We start from the raw sequence: 22,429 nt of genomic DNA, 5'->3' as shown, positions 1-22,429 counted from the left end.
TTTAAAAAGCGACTTGGTTTTCCAATCTTTACTGAAGCGAAAGTAGATAAAAGTGGCTCTTTATAAAAATAGTGAAGGACAAATTGCTTTCTGTCCTCTGTCAAGGAAATCCTACTTGGGAGAAGCCCTGGTGATTTAACTCCTCAATTCCATGAAACTGGGGTGACCACAGAGTGGCACAACAAACAATAATGTAAGTGTTAGAAGGTTTAAAATATTTAAAAAGACATGCATCCTAAATAATAGTGTCAGCAGAAAGCAGTTTGTTTGGTATCTGTTACAGCCTGAGGATTGTGAATTATCCCCCACCATTCTTGCAACAGTCTTCAAATCTATTTTCCAGATGGGGAAACTGAGACCCCACTGGCCTGAGGTCACAAAGACGGCAGGGATGGAGCCGGCTGGCTTCACTCCACTTTCTATGCTGCAAATTCGGAGGACAGTGTGCGGCATCCTTGCTGCCTGACACGGCTCAGCAGGAGCTGACACTGCGGCTCCCACTCCTTGCAACCCTGATCAGCACAACCTGCGAAATACCTGCTGAGAAGCAGCAATTCAAATTGGCCACTTCCTTGAGATACTGAATTCCTTTCTCATTATAGTGCTTTAATCGAGGGACTGGCATTCCTTCATAAAAGGGATTTCATGCTTCGTTTTTTCGTGTTCTGTCTCTGGAGGCCAGAAGGAGTAAGTACAAACAACCTCTCCTCTGGAGCCCCACCCGGCTCAGACATCCCTCTCCCCTCAGCCCACCCTCCCCTGCCCATCCCAACACAGAGAACCGACATCCAACAGCTGCTCTAATCTCTCCCAGTTGCTGCGAGCAACAGGGACCGCCCTGTGACAGGGCCCTGGCCTGGTAGCCTTCCTTTCCTGCACCCCAGGAATCTGCACACCGTAGCCCAATGCCCTGCTCCAACTGTCTGACAAAACCAGCGTGGCGTTCAGCATGGGGCAGGGTCTGAGGGACTTCACAAGGGCCGGGCTAGTCCCCACTCTGGCCCTTGGGTGGGGTGGGGCACAGGGCAGTCCTGACCAAGGCGCCTCTACCGGCCGGGGAGAAGAGCCCCCAGCAGTGTTTTAAATGTTTCCACCTGGCCAAGCCTCAGATCCCTAGACTCTTAAATGAAAGATGCTGACACATATATATTTCGTTATATTGTCTCCCTATTTTTAGGATGCCATTCAACAAAGGTGGGACCAATGCCATGTGGATGAGTCCTAGGATCTCTCTGCAGGTGGTGGGTGTGCAGTGAAGGGAGGTGAACACTCCTTGGAACAGCTGATAATTCAGAAGAAAGAAGCTTCCAGGATCTCCCTCTGGTGGCCACACTGCCAAGATGCATGGCAGAGGGGCAGCCCTCAGCCTGCCCTCCCAGCTGCAGCAATGCTTACCCTTCCAACTCCAGGAGCCAGGGCTGCTGGCCGTACCAATTCCTGATACAGACTTGAGGGCACCGCCTTGATCTTTAAAATCACTTCAGAGATGACCAAGAGCAATAATGTGACCAGATGCAGGAGGCCCTTGACCAGGGGGAAACACAGTCAAGCGCCACAACCTCTGCTGTAAAATCTGAAAGAGAAGCTTTGCACGGACCAGACCCCTCTGCCTGGACAATGGGCAAAGCATGCCCTTCTTGACCCTGAATCTACCCCTCACTTTGTTTTATAACCAACCACCCACGTGCTAGCTCTCTGCTGAGCCTGTAGTCCATCTCTCAAACACTACTGTTGTCCTCATTGCTTGTTGGACATACTTTGGCTGAAATAATGTTAACATTGCTATTACGAGATCTCCTTTAATCGGAGAGACATCTAAGATTATACAATAACTTTGGCCAAGTTTCAGCCTCAGCAGCAGCTGCGTTGACACAGTGACTATCCAGCCACCGCCCCATGCGGCCCAGAGACAAGGCATTCACTCACAAGACGGCCTCTGTGCCCTCCCATCATAGGTGGCTTGTCTGAAACCTGCCGTGCGGGCTGTTAAGCACTTGAAATGTGGCTGGCCCGCATCGAGGTGGGCTGGGATCGCACCACGCACACTGGATTTCGAAGAGTCGGTATATGAAAGCGAGAGTGTAAACCACATCAATAATAATTTTTATTTAATAAGTATAAAAATTGACATTGTATTTTGACTATATTAGTGTAATCAATAAAGCATTATTCATTTTGTCTGTTTCTTTTTACTTTTTAAAACACGGCTACTAGAAAATTTCAAATGACACTCATAGCTTGGATTCTACTTCTACTGGCCAGTGCTGAGCTGGACCCTCCTCCTAGCTGACTTCACCCACAACAGGTACAGCCACCACTCTCTATTCTAATAGCCAGCAAGGTGTCCTGTGCCCAGGGAAACCTTCACACAGAGGCATCCTCTGTGCACCCACCTGCTCTCTGAACACTCAGTCTGTCGCCTCAGCTTCAAGGCACCAGCTGTCTATAAACCCGACACTGCCCTGCTCCCCTGCCTTCTTCCTTCGTCTCGGGAGCTGTGTGGAGGGGGATGATTTACTGTTGGTCGTGCCAGGGTGCAACCATACCCAGCCCTAAGCGCTAGCATCTCTACAAACAGCTCTGCCTTCCTTTTGTTCTACACCAACACTTCGTTCACTGGAAACACAGCGGAATGAGGGGAAATGGACTTGGTGTTTACAGGAGTTTGGATTTCCAACACTTTTTATTAAGGAACAATGGGCACCGTGCCAGCTCTGGTGGGCAGGGAAGGGGGACGAGGGCAGGAGGGAGAAGGCAACAGCTGTTTTGAGTTACGAACTTTCTGTCTGAGCTGGTAGCATCCCACTGCGGTTCTGCTGCCCTTGGGGTTTGGAAGGGAGCTGGTGCCTATTTTAGTTCTGGGTTAACAAGCACTCTCTCCCACCAGCTACTGTCCCAGTTCACAGCCTGGCCAGGCCCCACTGGCTCGGGCGGCCCGGGCCTCCTCCGATAGCAGGCTATTATGGGGAACGGCAGAGCAGAGGGAGAAAAGGGAAATTAACTATGTTCTGTAATCAGCTCTTCGCGGTTTCCAGATGGCAGCCCCGCCCCGCCTAGCAGCATCACAGACAGAGCCACTAGGCAGGGGTGGCCTGTCCACCTCCACGTGGGATGCCGGGACCTCTTTCCATCAGCCGCTGCGGGGCCAGTGGGATGCGAGGCTGCCTGGAGCGGCTGAGTCTCCAACAAGCTACAAAACCTCCTCAGCCACGCTCTTACCAAACACAGGGTGTTAGTGCTGAAAAGGCGAGGAAAACCCTCCACTGCCAGCTGCATAGCCCGTCTGCGCCACCAGCCTTGACGTCCAAGTGGGTGACTGCCCACCGAGGGACGCCCCTCCCGACCGGGAATGAACGAGCAGCATCCAGCGCAATTCCACCCGTCCTCGCTGGGGGGAGCCCGGCCCCTCCTGGAGCAGGTCCTCGTCCAGAAGGCCAGTCCCAGGGACAGGACGGCTGTCGGGTGGGGACGCCGAGGGGCAGCTGGGGTCCCACAAGGGCCCCCCTCTGCCCGTGACTCTCCACGAGGCTTGCTGGAAGCCCCGGCTCTGTGCGCTCAGGCCCCGGCTCTGCAGAACGTTCAGGATCCCCGAGCAGCACAAGCCGCACCCCGGGGATGGACGGGCGCAATGAACCGCGACGCTGTCGGAGCCGCAGGGCCTACAAAGGGACGAGCCAGATGCCTGCTCTTGGTAGACAGAAGAAACAACCGCTAAGAGACTGGTTTTAGGAACAAAGGACACGAAGGATGAGGAGGCCGAGATGCAGGGTGGCTGGCTGAAGCCGTGCGTGAGCAGAGCGAGGACGAGGCGTGGGGCCTGCTAAGCAGCCCGAGCCCGCGCCCACCACGGGGCAGAGTCCTGAGCCCGGGCACTTCCGTGAGACATTTCACAGCATTTCAGTTGCTCAGCAGTTTAAATTCTTCACAAATTCTTTCCCCCCACCAACACAAAGATGTCAAGCTAATGTGATTAAGGATCATGATATTTGACCTGGCTTCGAATTACCATATAATCTGGCTTTTCCCCACAACACAGAAGCTTTTAGCTTGCTCAGACCCTCTTACTCCAAAGTCACAGCTGAACACGTGTCCTCAGGAAGGAAATCCTGTTCATATATCAGGGATTCACGCAAACAGATACCCCAATCCCCACATTCCCGAGCTGTCTTCTAAGACCCAAAGCTGCAACCACGTGTGGGCCCACCCTCTGCTCTTGAATGAACCCTCGGCTGTGTGTGACGTCCAGGGTGGGTGACTTTCGGGACTCTCAGATATAGCAGGGGCTCCTACGCAGCTCTTCATTCTTTTCAGTGCCTAAAATCTACGGTAGTCTAACATTTCTAAGTGGTAATTCTGTAGGAAAAATTTCTAAATCTGACTGTTTGTCTATCTAGTGTTCATCAAGAACACTTGCCTGCTGGGTTGTCAGGGAAGGTAGGGAGGGAGGCTCCCCTGAATTCTGCCAGAAAGTCCTGTTACCACCCACGTGTTCTGCCTGGCCTGCGGAGGATCAGAAACACGGGCTAGGGACCCACACTCGGGGACGGAACAGCAGAACAGTCATCTGTTGCTACTTTATTGAAACATAACGGGCTTCACTTTTGGTCGAGTACCTTACACTAAGTAGAACTTTCTCTTGCCCCGAAATACTTTCTTAGGTTTCTACGATTCTGGTCCCACTCAGTCTGAACTTCAAAAAAAAACCATCCAAAGTCCCCAGTGTGTGCTAGGATTGTGCCAGGTGTGTGCAACACATGGGCCGTCCCTGTCCCGAGCACATGCTCACGTACAGCTAGCAATCATGTGGGTTGCAACACTCTGTGCAAAGAAAATGCACCTGTTGTCCAAAAGCTCCCATCATAGGAGACTGTCCACTGCGCAGGGGGCTCACTGGGGACTGCTCAAGGGGCCTCGCCAGGGACACAGGAGGCAGAGTGAACCCCATGAACACACCCCAGCTGCGGCCATGCTCTGACAGCTCAGCCCGGCTTCTTCCCCACAGCGACACCCCACTTAACTGCCTTAGCAGTGTCGTCATACACAAGTTCAATCAGGGGCTCAGGGTGGAATAACGAGAAATAAGAAAAAGTTAAATCCCAGCAAAAACGGGCGAGAAAAAGCCAGCTCGCCCCTTCTCCTACCTTAGAGGGTTATCAGAATGGGTCTCTATGTGGGTCTCCAGTCCATACTTGCAAACAAACTCCTTGAAACATATTGGGCAGTGAAAGACTTCATCAGCCTTCTTCTCCAAGTCACCTGACTGCCCAACTTCCACCATCTTAGGGAAAAGGAGAAAATGAAGTCATGAAGGAGGTCTCCCACATGGCTTGGCTTCAGAAGAGAGGCCAACACTAGATAGAGACTTCTACAGAAAGGAAAGGGTTGCGTTCCCCACCCCTGGGTATTAAGGATATGACTGGCCATTCATTCATTCACACAATGAATACTCACGGGACACTATCATCAATCCACCAACCCACCACCCATCCATCCCTCCATCCACTCGACATGTTCTCATGGAACACCTGATGTCTGCCAGGCACGGAATCAAAGAGTGAGGAATTAAAAAGTCCTTAATGCTTATGAAGCTTCCATTTTAGCTAGAAAAAAATATGTAAAAGCATGGAAACAATTCTAAAAGCTCTTCGTTTCATCTCTGGGCTCAGTGGAGGAGCTCAAAAGAGGAAGTGCACACAGGTACTACCTTCTTAGATACTCCACAAAAACAGTGTGGGAAAACATAGGTTAAAATCTGCCAAGTCCCCACGCTGGGAACATAAAGACTAGAGGCATCTCTGACAACAGTCCCCTGAGGAGGTACGTCTGTGCTGGGAGCTGAGAGGACCTTTTTAGCTGGCGCTGGGTCTTCTCTCTCTGACTCGGCATCGTGACTCAGTTTCCTTTTGGAGGACAGCCGCCTGCGCTTCAGAGGAGACGGAGGAGCTGCAGCTGTGGCGCTGTTAGGGTCCTTCTCATGGATCTTCATATGTCTGAAAAGAACACACACACACAGAGTGATCTAACAAAACCGTCAGTTCACTTCTTTCTTTTAAATTGCTCGTGTTTGGTACTGGTACTTAAAATATTTTAGTTAAGAGATACAGGGTATAAATTATACAGTAACTTCTTTTTAAAACTTTATAATTTCCTTGAACCTCTCTTAAAGCTCTTTCAAGTGCCATCCCAAAGTGTTGCTCAACGTCTTGCTGTTTGTTGGAAGACGTTCATGAACTTAACTGGCATTGGTGAGATGAAAACAAACTATCTGGTGACCTGTTCTACTTACTCACACAAAAAATACTGTTTTAGGGCACATAATTCTATGGAATAATGAATTCTCAGATATCTAAACTGTGCCACGAGCTCATAAACCGCATGATAACTCTGTATTTGCCCGAGAATTCACCCCCGACCCCTGCCAACTACCCATTGTACATGTCTCTCTCTTTTGCCTTTGGAAGCATTTTGGGGTCAAATCTGGGACGTGCTGACAGAGCAGATGTACACAGTGCTTAAGACCTGAAAGCCTTTCCATGTTGCTCATGGTATTATATAGATGTATAGATCCTGAGAGTAGTTCAGATATGGAATGAGAAAGTTACATGTTGCAACTCAGGACTAGGATACACATACAAAAAGAAAGTCTTACATATCATATGTTTATGTCTGTTCCAAAAAGAGAGTCTTACAGGTGACCCAATTTAAGTGACCTTCCTTTATTAAATTCTAAGACAAACATCCTAAGGTACATAGGAAAAGAATGACATTACAAACAGATAGTCTCAGTTCCCCTATTTTCCAACATAAAAACTGGCTGAGCATGATGACGCATGCCTACAGTGCCAACTACTATGAAGGCTGAAGCAGATGGATCATCTGACCCCGGCAGTTCAAGGTTGCAGTGAGCTATGATGACACCACTGCACTCCAGCCTGGGCGACAGAGTGAGACCCTGTCTCTACAAAAAAAAAAAAAAAAAAAGTTTAGTTTTGTTAATGAGTCATCATCAGCATCAGCATCCTCTGACTGGGGTTAGACCGTGCCAGATCTGGGACTGCAGCCTCTGCTCTTGGTGAACAACTTGTATTACTGAGTTATCTTACTTGAGAAGTTCTCAGGACTGGGGAAAGACAGCAAAGCTTTCATGAACTATCCTGTACAGAGTTCTCCCCCTCTGTTGCCATGTCTGGAGACAGGCTGAGGATGTGAAGGCCAAGGCATAGGGGAAGGCTGGGAGTGACAAGCAGCACCCATGGTTTCAGGTGGCGGAGATGATGCCTTTCCCACAGCAGGCCCAGCGGGGTCACAGAGCCCTTCATCTGTGTGCATGTGCACATGCAACACTGAAACTGCCATGGGCCCTCTCTGGCTGGGTACCACAGATGCACTCTGGAAGGCAGAGGGCACCCATGTTACCCCCTGCCAAAACAGCACCAGCACCAACGCCCACCACCAGCTAGACCTGCTGGAGACGCCGCCTAACCTTCGAAGATGTGGGACTCAGGAGGAGGCTCAGGCCAAACCTCTGCTTTCCTAGAGGGAATCCCAGTGGTGGGGCAGAAACAAGTAGTGGGAGAACATGAAAAGGAATCACAGACAACCCCCATGCTGTACCCATGCAATCCTTGCCTAGACTGGTAGGAAAGCATGCTTTATTATTCGGTTCTCGGCCACCTCAAGGCCTTCAGGGAGTTAATGGAAACAAACAGCTTTGTTCCAACTACGTCCTCCATTCCAAAGTGACCGTGGTTTGAGGAGACCATCACTTACTACTATCAGCGTTTAGAGGGAAAAAAGGCTGGCAAGTTTCTTTTGGCATTTATTGCATGGCACACCTTAATTTTGGAAATGCTAATTTTTCTTCTTTAAAAAGCATCTAAGAATTTAGGAAGTATGATAACATAAGAAATATATTATAAATTAATATTAAACCTGCCTTTCAATAAATTACTCAAAATTAGTTTTAACTAACAAAATTCACACTCTTTTCTACAGCTGATACGATAAGAATATTAGAAATTACGGATGCACAAGTGTAAACAGTTCATGGGCCCATTTCAAGCTGTATCTTTTCAATCATATGATACAATGTTTCTAGAAATACAAAATGATGCTTTATTTATTCTGTTCCCGGAACTTATGAGAGAAGCTGTTTTTACAAAGGAGCGGAAGCCGAGGGCCTGGTGGGAACTTGACACAGGTTGCTGTCTCCACTCTGCAGAGGTGGCAGCTGAGGTGCAGAGAGGCTGAGTGCCCATGGCCTCACGGCCTGAGCCAACCCAAGCGTGCGACTCTGATGTTCACGCTCTTCCCCCACCCCAACCTCCCTCCAAAGACCACGTCAGCCAGTTAACTCTGTTATGGATCCCGGGCTGGAATCTTAGGGCTATGCATAACCTGAACCTGGACATTCCTCTTTGGTGGACTGCGGCCCAAGGTGGAACAACTGGTATCAAACTCTAACCAAATTTGGACATGGGAGATAAGGGGGCAAGGAGCCCTTGGCTCAGGCAAAGAACGTTCCCTACCTCCAGAATCACTCAAGGACTGCAGAGCCTCTGTCCTCGTCTGAAAAACGAAGGCTGCCCTTGAACTGCACTACTCTAGAGGCAGATGGAGGAAAGCAGGTCAGGGCGGCCTAATGGACAGTGGCCCACACCAGTCCTCTGCCCGAGCCCAACAGAGCCTAGCGTCAGAGCACGAGCCCTGCTCCAGCTGCTGGCCACCACACAGGCAGTTCTCAATTTGTCCTCCCAACCATGTGATGACCAACAGCAGCAGGCTCCTCTAAGACCTCAATTCAGCCAACGGTGAATTTCCAGGACTGGAGAGGTGCCGCCAGGTATGACGTTGGATGTGATGTAGTCAGAGATGACCCCACCTGCTCGTATCCCTGGCCTCTGACAGCAGGAGCAGCAACTTCAGCTGCCCATTTCCTCCCAAAAGCTCATGGAAAGTAGACAATGATGGGCCTCTAGTGGCCTCTTCCCCTCAGGGTGTGGCCAGAACAGAAAGCAAGGGTGGCCAGGAAGAGACAGTCCTAGTCTTTAGAAGGCATGGACATGTTTTTCTCTCAGCTTTTATTTCAAGGGCTAATCCAGCTAATTTCCAAGTGTCGATGAATGACAACGAGCCTCCAAGCTGGCTGGGAGCTGTCATCCAGCCCCTGCTCTGCACAGGGAGTCCTTCTCCACAGCACACTGGAGAAGTCACCATTTAGTTCTGCCTGAATACTTCCAGCAACAAGGACTTCTCCATTTTCACCAGCTGTTTCAATTGTTAAAAACCATCTTCCCCGTGTTGAGTCAGAGATTCTGTCCCTGCTTTAAATGTGTATCTGTCCTCGGGGCAGCACAGCACCCGCTGCATTCTCTTCCATGAGGCAGCCCTTCAAACAGCGCAAGAGCATGACTGTGTTTCTCCAACGTTTTCTCTTTCCAAAATTAAACGACTCCAGCCTCCCCGACCCCAGCTCTGTTCCCAGGTCTGTCAAATTACACTGGCTACTAACTAACCTTGGAGCACTCACCAGTTTGCAGATATCCTTCAAGAAATGCTGGATCCAGACCCAGACACAAACCCCAGGGTGCACAGCTGGGGCTACGACCTCCAGAGGCTACATAAACGGAGTCTGGGTTGGTTCTGCAGTGTGTGTTTAGCAGGGTGTCACATCCTCCAGTTCCTGCTGTTGTCAACTATGACCCCCATGATTCCTTCATGCAAAGTTCTGTCAAACCATGTCTCCTCCACTCCATACCTGAGCCATTACTGGGCGTGTTTCCACCTTCCAGATTGGCAAGGATAAGAAATCTTACGATATGCAGCATCGGTGTGGTTCAGAAGACTGGGACTCCCACGCAGTGTTGGTGGGAGTGAAAATCAGTAGCCACCTTTCTGCAAAGTGGCTGGGCAACAGGGATCAGAATTTTAAATACGTATGTCCTTTGCCCCAGTGATTCTTCTTCTAAACGTTTGTCTTAATAACTAGTAATTAGACAAATGTGCAAAAGTCCAGATACAAGGATTGATGTAACATCATAATTCACCACTAGACAAGCTTCACAAACACTAATGACAACACTGGTCCTAATATTTTAAACTGTCCACTCTGCTTTCCCTCTTGCCCTCCTGTCATCTGTTCTCTACACAGCAGCCAGAGTGAGCTTCTAAAACAAAGGTCCAATCCACTTCTCCCTGCTTAAATTCCTCTGACGCTCCTGCTGTTCTTAGAATCTGGCCCCCACCTAATTCCTGGACCTCATTAGTGAGCACTCTTCATCCCAAGGCCCTTTCAGACAGAGTAGCCCTCTCTGGGTCCCTCAAATGGATCCAGCCAGTTCTGGACTCTGAGACTCAGGCACTTGCTGCTCCTTCGCCTGGGAGGCAGCTCCCCAGACCTTCCCGGGCCAGGTTCCTGCTGTCCAGGTTTCAGGTCACACATCCCGCCTTCGAGGCCTGCCCAGAGCCCCACACCCCCCACGCAGGTGCTCTCAGGCCCCACCCAGTTCTGCTCCCTCCACGGCACATGGCAGGAAACGAACATATCCTGTGCTTACCCTCACCCTCAATCGAAACTAAGTTCCGTTACGGAAGAACTCAGCTTCTCCCTTCTCTGCATTAGTCCCAGGGCACATAGTAGCTAGTCAGTAAGTATCGGCCAAACAGCTGGATGGAAGAAGAAACAAATAAATATTTGCTGAACCCTTAAACAGGCAAAGTAAGGAAGTAAGGAAGGAGATATATGTAGAAAATGTTTGTTTCACTCAGTATCACTGTAACACGTCCTCAGGTTCCAGGACACCTTAGAATTTACCTCACTAGGCTTTAGTGTAAACAAACTCAATACGAGATTGTATAGGAAACAGTGACCCACTGAAGGGACTTTAATGAAAAACACCCTAACAATGAATGCTGAAGACACGTTAATTTATTTTTGTATTGGAATTATCTGCACTCATTGATTCAAAATGGTACCTATACTCACAGTAGAGAAAAGTTAATGAAAAGTATTCTTCTGTATTTGCATGAAATTCTAGAATATTCCTTTGAAAGCATGACATTTCAACAGTAGAAATCCTGCCACACTGTGGTCTAAGGAAGGAATTTTACCAGAACTTCTTGAGTCAAGAGACGTTTTCTCTTATTTATAACACCCGGAGAGGCTTTTATAGTGATGAACAAACACAAATATTACAGATTTATTTTAAACTAGGGGTAAAAAAATCTAAAAACCTACATCTGATTACTTTTTAGCACTGATAGGAGTCTACTTTGAATCTTAGGGTGGACGCTAATTTTCAACTTAGAAGTTTCTCTCCTGTAAATGTAATCACTGCTTTCTAAACTTGAGAAGGTCCCTTTTAGTAGGGTGGGCTGTTCGTGAGAACACTGACGAGATCAGAGCCAAACCCAATAGTACACCTTGTGCGAGGGCTGAATGCCAATGAAGTAACTAACCCCAGGGAGACAGACCAATCCCTAAAACACCCCTCCCCATTTCCCTGAGCATCTTCCTTTCCAATTCCAAATATAGGAACTTTCTGCTGACCTTTCTTAGGCATGTTAAGTCATTAGATTTGGGAATGGGGTCAAGCTCTTAGCCATCCAAGCACTGGCTTGCTCTGAGCAGCAAACGGGAATTTGGGTAAAGAAGCAATCTGATTGGGAAGACAGTGTAGCAGAGAACACATGATGCAATGAAGTCTTGGGTGGTTTTTGAGCTGTAACACATTTTAGATGTTAGATCCTGGTTCTGCCACCGAGTAACCATCGGGACTTTACAGTAATTTAGGCTACCTCAGGTACAGTTTCATATTTGTAAAACGGGGATAATCCTGCCAGTCTGCTGGAACACTGGTTTTCAAACTACAAGCCTGTGACCAGCATGGGCATCTATCTGGGAGTGTGTCACAAATGCAAATCCTCAGGCCCCACCCCACACCCGCAGAGACTGGGAGGCTCTGGGCCAGGGCCCAGCAGCCTGCATTCCATGAACCCTGCAGGTGATACTGAAGCCTGCCCAAGGGTGAGAACCACAGGATCACAGTGAACTTCTCCAGCCCTTTGTACTGTTTGCAGTTTTGGTTAACTATCTGACTAGGATGTTGACATTTTTGGATACAAGCATTAAACCACTCCCAGACCCATCTTCTAATACATCAGCAGTATCTACATCAGTTTACCAGGCATAAATCCCTAACAAAAAAAAGTAGGAAATTTAACATTCTTAAAATTCTTCTGGGGACAAAATCCCCTGGGAATCTCTCAACAAGGTTAAAAGTGACCCAAACCAAAGATTACAAAGAGACGGCTAGTGCTAGCTGTCCCCACAGCATGTCTCGGATATTCTTCAAGCTCTCCTATACCTAGTTTACATGTGAAGGCTAAACCTCAGAGAGTTTTAGACACTCCAGTATTTGCTAACTTTTCAGTCTTCTTCACAGGTTTATTAACAGCGGGCTAATTTATTGGATCCTCTAAGAGGATGGCACTATAAGGAAGGCCACTCCATCAGTACACAGGACATTGTACACAAAGAGCGCTCAGCACTGCCCGAGGCCCGCCAGACTGAAGGCAACAGGTTCAAACAGGTCCTGGCAGCCTGGTGACAGCTACATCCCCATCCATACCTGGTGCTAGCTTTTCCTGTCCAACAAAGCCTTGTGATAACCAAAGAGGGAATGAGTAAGATTAAGAAGAATCACAGCTATACATCCTACATTTCTGGCCAAAGAAAAGGACGTCTCCAGAAAGATTTGTGCATGTTTTCATAACAAATGCTGAGGAGAGCAGTTTACAGCAAAGGGCTGTAAGTGATGCCTGCAATGCCAATCAAGTTTCCTGCAAGTATTTGAGATGATACTGTGAATAAAGTTAAAAGTCTAAAAAAACTTGTATTAAAAAAAATTTTTTTTAAATGTTTTCTGGAAGCAAATGAGGGGTGGAGAGCGAAGACAGAGCGTGAGAGGGCAGGGGAGGACAGCAAGGCAACAACCCAGCGGTTCCTGGTGTGGCCCCACCTGTAAGTGCAGAGGCACCTTCTAGTAATTCGGGTGTTGTTCAGGTTCAGTCATGCTTGTCCAGAGGCAGGTCACACCAGCTGTGCCAGGGTATGGAGGACGGTTTGGCGATGTGTAAGTGCCTGTGCTGACCCGAGAGGCTGCACTCTCAGAAAAGTCCAGAAGTCATCCTGGCATGAAGGGTAAACCTGCTGTCCGCAAGCTCGCTGTGGGAACGCGTCGGCCGCGTGGCTCTCGGGCTGCTGAGTGAAATGCCCTGGGCACCGCACCCACCTACTGTAGGCAGGTTAGGTGCCACGTCCTCCGAGGTGGACCACGCAACCAGCAGGGGCTACGACAAAGTAAAGTGCGTTGCACCTCTGTCTCAATACTGCAGTTTTTTCCCATCACCTCTGCTAGGGGAGGTGTCCGTAAAGATCACACCCTCCACGGTGCAGATTCCCTCTACGAGACCCTTTCTCCGCAGTACTAGGGCAACTTGTCCCAGAGTAGAGAATTTCTCTCATCCGTTGACTGCAGCATAGCACTCGGATGGAGCCAGTGCACGTATAAAGCTAAATTTCATTAAAAGTTAAGGAACCTTAATTCAGAGTAGAGGTGTACCAAGGTTCATTTTCACTTTCCTCATTAACAAACGCTTTTGGGGGTGCTCTATCTCCACTGCTCGTCAAACCTGAGCTCTCTCTGGCTCCAGACTCAGGGCCACAGCTCTTCCGGCTAGACAACTGTGTCGGCTCTCCCATCTCAGTTCCTCTGCAGTGTTTGGGGAGGGCAGTCCCCTTTCTATCTTGGTCCTTGTTAAAGACTCTTTGGGAATCTTGGAACAAACCCTTCCTCGATGATGGACTGAGCTAGAATTATGATGCCTGAAAAATACTTTTTCCTACCTCAAGGTTCCAGTCACCCTCCGGTAGGAGAAGGACACCAGTGGCTGCTGCAGTTCGCCCTTCCCTGCCTTCCGGAAGCCGATGGCTTTAGGAGAGAGAGGAGGCATGGCATTCTCTAGCTGTGGGCTGTCTGCTTAGGAAACAGAGGCCCTCTGTGCAGGTTCTAGAGCTCCTTCCTCCTCTCCTGACTTTCAGAGGTTGGGGGTTTGGCACTCAGCCCACGTCAGCCAGTGTCAACCTTTTAAAAATCTTCACTCCAGACACGATTCCCAACTACTGCATCTTTAAATCAGCACACCCTAAACCCTCTTGTACTTTTCTTTTTCCTTTGCATGTTCTTGTTTTGCTAAAATAATTTTTCATTTGTTATCCTCTCCATATGATTCGGTCCCCCCATACCTGTTTAGAAAACCCACAAAAATGCATACTACACTACATATTTCCATGAAAAATCACAGCTTCTTTAAAAAAAAAAAACCTTGGAGATGGAAGTCAACTTCTCTCTCACCCAGAGAGAACTCTCATTTACACAGAGCTGAGATCAGACCTTCCCCAGGTAAATCCAGAGAAACAAGTAGAGTTACCATCTCCTACCTGACAGTCTCTTAAAACATCTCAGGAAAACCACTCCTTCCCTGGGCTACACTCCCAGATAGCCAGGGGTCCAAATCCCACGCCCACAGCTGGCCTATCCCAGGAGTGAGCCCCGTATTTACAGTCTTGAGTGATGGAGCCCCAACCGAAGTTGCCATTCCCAAAGTGGCCTCATCAGCCCAGAGCCATTACTGTTGGGGGAAGTAACTGCCAGCCCCTCCACAGAGACCCGCTTCCCCTGGCAGTGCTAGAATCCCACACACCAACCCCCAAGCCGGGCGTCCTAGCACAGTGGACATGCTAAAGTCACAGAGACTGCTTCTCACTTCAGCCTTGAAGAGGGTTCACTGTAGGTTTCTTCAAAAAGGCAGACCTCATCATTCACATTCATTTTCTTTCTGTAGAAAGAGATGACTATCTTCACAAAAGCGTGGTATGAAGACACCCTCTGCCTTTTCCAGAAGAGAGACGGGAATGGAGCCATGGTGATGGTCTGCCCCACGCAAAGGAGGAATGGGGACGGTGCAGCTCGTGGGTGCAGGGAAGGAGTGTGGAGGAACAAAACTGTCACTACCGTTCTGGGGATAATACCATGGTATAATGTGCAGGGGCTGGTGAAAAACAACTGAGCAGGAAAGGGGAACCAAGGCTGGAGAGAGAACGAACAGACACGAATCCAAAGAGAAACGTTGGTTGCCAAAACCAACCAGGCAACAGAGCCCTTCTGTACAACTGACACAGTGTACAGCCACTTTTATCTAAAATGGTGGACATGGTACACATGTGGCCTCTGCTTTCTAGAGTGACAAATGACATGCTATGAGGGTGGGGCAGCATGCTGTCCTACCAACAGACACCCAGGGAGAGTGGAGAATCCAGGAAGAAGGGCTTCCATCTTGGCTGAACCCAGCATCTCAGACCTCAGTTTCCCGCCCATAAAATTGGAACAGCAACCTCTTGAGCGAGCTGAGTTATGTAAGCAGGAAGAATAAGAATTAAGTGCTGACACCACATACCAATGAACCCATTATGCAACTGCATCTCTGGTTTAAGGAAATACAAAATCTCTCCAATGAAGGCTGACAACCTCGCCATTAGGCACATCAAAGCCCCCAAAAGAAGCCGAGGAGAACTGTCCACAGGCACACACATGTGCCAAGGGTGAGAATGGGATCCTGTGCTATGAACACACACGGTAAGATTTCTGTGCTTCTTGTTCACTTTTTAGTGGTGGGGGGGATGTTGCCGCTAATCACCTTCCTTAACAAATCAGAAAAAGGCTGACAGTGAGTGGGCATGCTTCAATGTTTGCTAGCACCAGCTTGTTCAGCCCAAACAGGTTGGACAGGTTGGATATTTAAACAAAGGCGGAAAAATGCAAGGTATAAAGACCTAAGAAGTGCAGCAGTGGAACTGTAGCCAGCACTCTGCAGGTTTCAGTCTGTGATCTAACGCTAGAAGGCAGGCTCCCCTCTCCTGCTCTCAACTTTGCCACTTTTATACCGTAAAACAAACCTGAACACACAATAAGGGTCTGGTCTGTTCAAAGTTCTCAGGGTACCAGACAAAGGGCATGGTGGGAGAGGGAACTGGGACATGTCTTGTTCTCCACTCCTCATCCTACCTTGGCAAACCCATCCCTTACCTTCCCTGACCTAATTTCTAGCTCTCACAACTGTTCAAGTGTGGGCAAGCATGAAGCTCCAGGTTTTGATGCTATCCACCAGTTTTACCTGGTAAGATTGAGCTTTTGAAACATTTGGACGAGAGAGTCAAAAATATTGCACTGCCTGCATTAAAGAGAAAATTTCTTTTGCATCCGCTTGACTTTCAAGAGACAAACTAACAAACACCACTTCTGCCAAAACAAACACATTTAAGTTATAAATATTAGTGTCCAGTTGTCCAAGTGCTAAAAAAAAAAAAAAACCACCTATTTAATATGAACAAGATCAAAACTTGAGAAACAGTGACAGGACAAAAACAGCTTGACTGGCATTTGGATAGTTTATGAGTGCTCTCTCTTTGGCATAATTGAGCTCGAACTGGTCCTTCGGAGAGAAATTCAGAGTCAAAAGTAAGCACCAGCCATAGTACATTTTTTAAATGTTCTTTCAAAAAAATAAAATAGGCTGTGCTGATTGTTAAGGGGCATTAGAAAAGAAAACCAACACAAAATAAAAGCGAAGACGTTTTGAAGAATTTCAAGTCCAGCAATCACAAAACAGGCTACACAAGAGGCTGTCGATTAAAATCAGGCAACTTTCAGATTTGATATTTTCTTATGCTTTTTTTAAAATCTTATTTGAATGATAAAATTCTGTGAAAAATCACTCTCGCCTACTCTTTTTCTCAGAGAACAGTAGTAGCTGTCTGCTAGTCAGAGATCTAAAACGTAAAGTAAAAATTCTGTAAAGGACCACAGAGTTCCATCTAACAGCATAAATGCAAATCCACATTAAAAATTATAAAAACACCATAGAACAAGCAATCACATCCCCCAAAAAGGGAAATGTTCAAATAATAACGAGGATTTGCCCAATTCAGAAACGGACATTTAGGCATATGGCACACAGCAACGCCACAAGGCACCGCTGTGAGTTCTCAGAATGCTGCCCTATGCCGCCCCACCGCTAAAGCGCACAGAGTCCACTTTCAGGCTTTTGTAAGTCCACGCTTAACTGGCACATGGAAGGGTTAAATATCTTAAGGAAGAAAACAAAGGAAGGCAACTACAATTTGTTGAGCAACTAATGTGAGCCAGAGGCTTGGGCATTTATGGTAGCAGTTAACCCCCATAACAGATTCTGTGAGCGAAACGTCACCCCCACTAAAGATGAAGAGATGGAGACTCCTGGCCAGCCCATGGAGTGGCCTTTAACAGTCCAGCCAGAAAGGAATGAAGAGCTATCAGAGACTCGGAAGCATCACAGAAAACATCACCGTTTTGGAAGCCACTACTGAAATGAATATAAAAGCACGCGGATTTCAAATCCAGCCAATGAGATATAAAGAAAGGCTGAAATTGCTTACATATAATCAAACAGTAAACATATGTGCTGAAAGCTTAATAACGCTATCAGAGGAGAACTGGTAGCTTAGACACTCTGCTGTGATGAACAGATTTGCAAATGTTCACTCCTGAGGGAAGATTATAGGCCTCGCTTAATGATGTAAACTCACAAGAGTGTGAAAAGCATATGAAGTGGGATATTACACCAGAATTATGTCTATTTCAGTATACAGAGTACTAAATATGTTGAAAACTGCTTTGATACCAAGTACATTATGGTATTATGCAACTAAAACACCAAATATTCGTTGAATACCCAACATACATAAGGAGATACATATATGTCCAAAACAACAGAAAAAAAGGAAAAGAAACATATATATGTCCAGCACAGTTCCTGCAGTTATGCTATGTATAGACCATTAAAGTCACATTTATACAAACTCCTCAAAAATCTTTGCAGAGAGCTGTCTGTGTGGTCACAGAACATTTATGATCTTCTAAGTGGAGTTCAACATGCTAAGATCTCTGAGCATCCCCGAAGGACATTTCCTTCTGAACTGTCTTCCCCCTTGGTTGGTTTGTTTCTTCTTTTTCATAGAAACATTTCTAGGGAGACAAAACATTCACAAAGTCCTAGATAGGGTGACCCACAGATTTTTATCCTACAAATAATTTCTTCCCATGTGAACTGTCCTGATACCTTCCTTCCTATATAGAAATATGTTAGCAGGAACAGGCGCCAAGATTAAGCGATTTGCTGTAAGATGAGATTGACTGAACCTTGGGTGGTCACTTCCATCCTGAGAAGCAGCAAGTGCCAAAACTAGCTATAGGGAAGTCCTCAGAAAACTGAAATGACCATGACAGAAGTTCGCGGAGCCCTTCCGTTTGCTGGGCACCGAGGGTAAAGAAGTGACTGTCCTCTGCTCTGGGAGACACTGTCCTACCTCTGCTCCTTTGTCTTGTTTAATACTGACCACTTGTTCCAGATACCCAAGTGCAGTTGTGCATGCCAAGGGCTGGCTTGGCCTAAGCACCTAAGAGTAGCATGCTAAATTCAGAGCCTCTGTGCTCTCATTTGTCATGGACTAGGTCACATTTCTGTGCAGCTAATATTTTCTTCAAGCATAATAGGAACACATAAGCCTCTGTTCCTGAAGACTGTCTGTTGTCCAGAGGCATCCCCAGGGCCTATGTCTCCTATACTTAGCAACACAAAAAAAAAATCACATACATGGTACTAAGAAAGCAAACCTGTGACAAAACAATTAGACAATGTTCCAAGGATTTTCCTTTCTCATTGTCACCCTTCTAATGACAGCTGAAATGAGAACACATCCTTACTCTTGGGAGAATAAATGGAGAAGTCATGAAAGTTTGCCCCTGCCAGGGTCTTTGGCATGTCCTTAAACATAATATACACTCCACACACTCTTTATAGCTTAAAAGTCTATAGTCTGTAAAATGAGGAGCAAAGTAGGCATGAATTTCCTATTTTCCCAAGGCAATTATGGTCTACAAAAGAAAAATACTCTAAAATGAGACAGGCTTTATTCCAAATGAGGTACATTTCAATCCTCTGTTTCAAGTATCACTTCTTCCTTGTGCCGCAGCCCAGCACTTTCTGGAACAAGCTTTGCACACTACACTGTGAAGCTCAATGCCCTTTTTCCTACATCAAACGCTCCCAGAGGGCGTGCTCTGGCTCAGTTTCTCAAGTTTGTTTTGGAAGATGAGCACTGCTCAATCCAAATTTTCAACGTGGGAGCAACTGATAAAGGGTTCTGGGAAGTTAAAAGCTGGAGCCACGGAGATGTTTCCATGCCACGTGTTTTGTACTTGATGGCAACCTATTATTCTGCTCAGGAAATAAGATGTGGTTAGAAAGGGTTGGGATAAAGGATTTTCAAACCTCAAAAACACGAGAATCCGCAGACAGGGAAGTGGCAACTCAAAAAACTGTACCAGATATGGTAATAAATTAGGGAGGTCTCTCCCCCAACCTTTCTCAAATGGAGCTGGAATTAGTGTCACTCTCATCTCCCTACTTATCAAGATATAATTACTTTTAAAGAAGTATAAGAAACTATAGGCTTTATCAGTGCTACAAAGCAACTGTCCAAGTGACAACAAATAATTTAATATACTATCTCATTCTGTGGAGTCTATTTTATTTTACCAACATAACAATTCTACTGAGGATCCTCTTACAAAACTAAGATAATGGGAACTCTACAAAAAGACTGATTAGTCTTATAAACAAAGATAACTAACACATATACATAAAATGACTAGTGACCAAAGGAAAGAGTGAGTTGCTCTATAAAGAGCACCTTTATATCAGCTAAGAATAACTACAAACTTGAAAAGGATGGAGTCCTCAGACTCCATGTTATGAGATGTATAATGAGACCCTCTGAGTGTTTCAGCAGCAAGAATTCCGGGGTGGAGCCCAGATCTGCCCCACGCAGCCAAAACAGGAGGGCTGGGCTCATCTGGAAGAGTGCACACACTTGGAGGGCGTGCAGCCCACATGTGCGTGCACATGGCCTGCAGAGCAGGGCGTGAACAGAAGCCAGGGGAAGGGTGAACTGTGTGGTCTGCAACTGCTGTGTCCAGACCAGCCTTGAGGAATCAAGCCCTAGGAGAAAGAGAAATCTAGAAATCCACACTATAGGAAATCACAGCATAGCAGAGGCCCTACCCACCTGTGCCCCTCAGGGGACTGACTGAAAAATCAGAGCATGGAGCCATGTCAGATGGAACTGGCACAGTTCAGAGAGAGCCTAGAACCGGTTATAAAGAAGATGGAACAGAGACATTTGGGTGCTGGGGGAAGCCATGGCAGCAATTCAATTCTCTGATCCCTTAGCTCAGTGTTGGCTCTAGAGCCCTCAACCAGAGAGTTTCTTTCTGGGTGCTACTCGCCCCCAGCAGGTGCCAGCAGACCTCGGGAAGCAGTGGCAGCAGAAGGGAAGTGAGAAAAAGAACTTTGGTGCTAGGCAGCAAACTCTCACAGTGGACTGACTTCCTTCTAGGCTCATCAGGAACAGGGTTTGCATTACTCTGTTTAACTCCTGCACATGGGCCCCGGGGCGGTCTGGGCCCTGATTAAGGTAACACAGGGACATGCTTGGGAGACGGCATAGCTCACTGCTGGGGCTCAGATTCTGGAACACATCCACCAGGGCAAATAAATCTAATTCCACTCTCTCTGGCACATTTTTGTAAGTGTTTAAACATTTTTGTAATTTTTTCCCCAAAAGTACAGTTTCACTAACAAATGAAGGTGATAATGACTTTACTGTGATTGATTACCAAAACCTGAATGTTCTTTTAACCCATTATTTGCAATTTTCTGCACATAAGACAAAATAAATGTAGAATGAAAACATCAAATACTCCAAATAAATTTTTGTTGCTTAAATTATAGATTTAGTATAGCAAAAAGCAAAACAAACAAGTCTAAAAAACAAACCTTTTCAATTTATCTGGCTCTGTATGAATGTTTGCTCACTCTATTTTCCTTTCGTGGCATATACAACAATAATAATATTAATAATGATTTATTTATATGTACTATTTAACAAGCACTACCCTAAGAGCTTTGTAGGTATTAATTCCTTAATCGCCACACCAATCCCACAAGGTAGGTATGGATAATACTACCTTTTACAGATGAAGTAACTGAGATACAGAGAAGTCAAATAACTTGTCTAGGATCACATAACCGGTAGTGGAACTTTTCTCACAGATTGTCATTCTGGTGCTTTCAGTTCTAACAGTAAAGACTCAGAAACATCCCCTACCTGGGATACATCCAGGTACAGTATAAGCCTTCAGAACTCTTTTACAAACATTATTTCATTTGAGCCCAAGTTCTAAATAAGGTATTACTAAGCCATTTTGTTAAAGTGTCAAAAAGTCATGAGATTTGTGCAAAGTTCTACAGAATTAGGACTAGAACCCCACCCCAACAATTTAGTCCTCTCCTCCAAATCAAGATGCCTCAAAATAAAGTAAGCACAAACCCCAAAATTATCAAAAGTATTCCTAAAGCCTGCTTTTAAAAAATGTTTATAAATAACTCTAAAATACAGTAATCATAAATGAGAAATACATCTTAGGATAACATGAAGGGTTATGCTATAGAAAAAACAAGATCATTTCTAGCCTATCCAAGTACACCCAAACAACACACAGTAATAAAATTCAGTTAAAATTGTTGCCCCAAAACTATACACAGTAGCCTATGCTAGTAGGATGAGTTTAATGTTGAAAACAATGCTCTGTATCAGCATGGAAGTGTGTTGAGAATGGGGGAAAAAGTGAAAGAGTGCTTTTTTTTTCTAAAATGCAAAGTGACACAAAGGCTCTATCAATTATTTCTCACATACAGGTTTAGCATCCCTAATCTGAAAATCTGAAATCTGAAATACTCCAAAATCTGAAGCATTCTGAGCGCTGACATAATGCTGCAAGTGAAAATTTCACATCTTACTTCATTTGATTGCTTGCAGTCAAAATTTTGTTTCATACACAAAATATGAAAAATAGTGTACAAAATTAGCTTCAGGCTATGCGATAAAGTATATATTAAACATAAATAAATGTTGTGTTTAGATTTGAGTCCAGGTCCCACCCCAAAGATATCTCATTATATATATGTAAACATTCCAAAAATCAAAAAAATCTGAAGCACTCTGGTCCCAAGCATTTCAGGTAAGGGACACTAAGCCTGAAGCAGTTAACAGCATGGTCTCTGAAGCCAGGCAGCCTAGGTTCAAGCCTCAGCACTGTTCCTTTGACCCTTTCTTTATCTGTAAAATGGGATAATAATTATACAATCCTTACAAGGTAAAACGCAGAAAAATAAAATGGGGAGCAACAAGGAAATGGAAGATTTAAATGAT

The 22,429-nt window shown here is 46.2% G+C and overlaps 1 protein-coding gene across 4 annotated transcripts in view; it reads right to left on the bottom strand.

Annotated features, from left to right (window-relative positions):
• RREB1 (ras responsive element binding protein 1) overlaps positions 1 to 22,429 on the bottom strand; it is a 132,637-nt gene that overhangs the window by 31,318 nt on the left and 78,890 nt on the right. For all 4 annotated transcript variants that reach the window (XM_012737731.3, XM_012737730.3, XM_076010454.1 and 1 more), the window contains exons 7-8: positions 5,846 to 5,990; positions 5,142 to 5,278 (exon numbers count right to left, since the gene is read on the bottom strand). In XM_012737731.3, the coding sequence (XP_012593185.1) occupies positions 5,142 to 5,278; positions 5,846 to 5,990 (282 nt within the window). The remainder of the gene's footprint in view (positions 1 to 5,141; positions 5,279 to 5,845; positions 5,991 to 22,429) is intronic.

Source organism: Microcebus murinus, chromosome 15, assembly GCF_040939455.1.
Source record: "Microcebus murinus isolate Inina chromosome 15, M.murinus_Inina_mat1.0, whole genome shotgun sequence".
NCBI classification, from domain to species: Eukaryota; Metazoa; Chordata; class Mammalia; order Primates; family Cheirogaleidae; genus Microcebus; species Microcebus murinus.
Note: the sequence above shows the minus strand (reverse complement) of the source record. Positions and strands in the feature narration are given on the sequence as shown.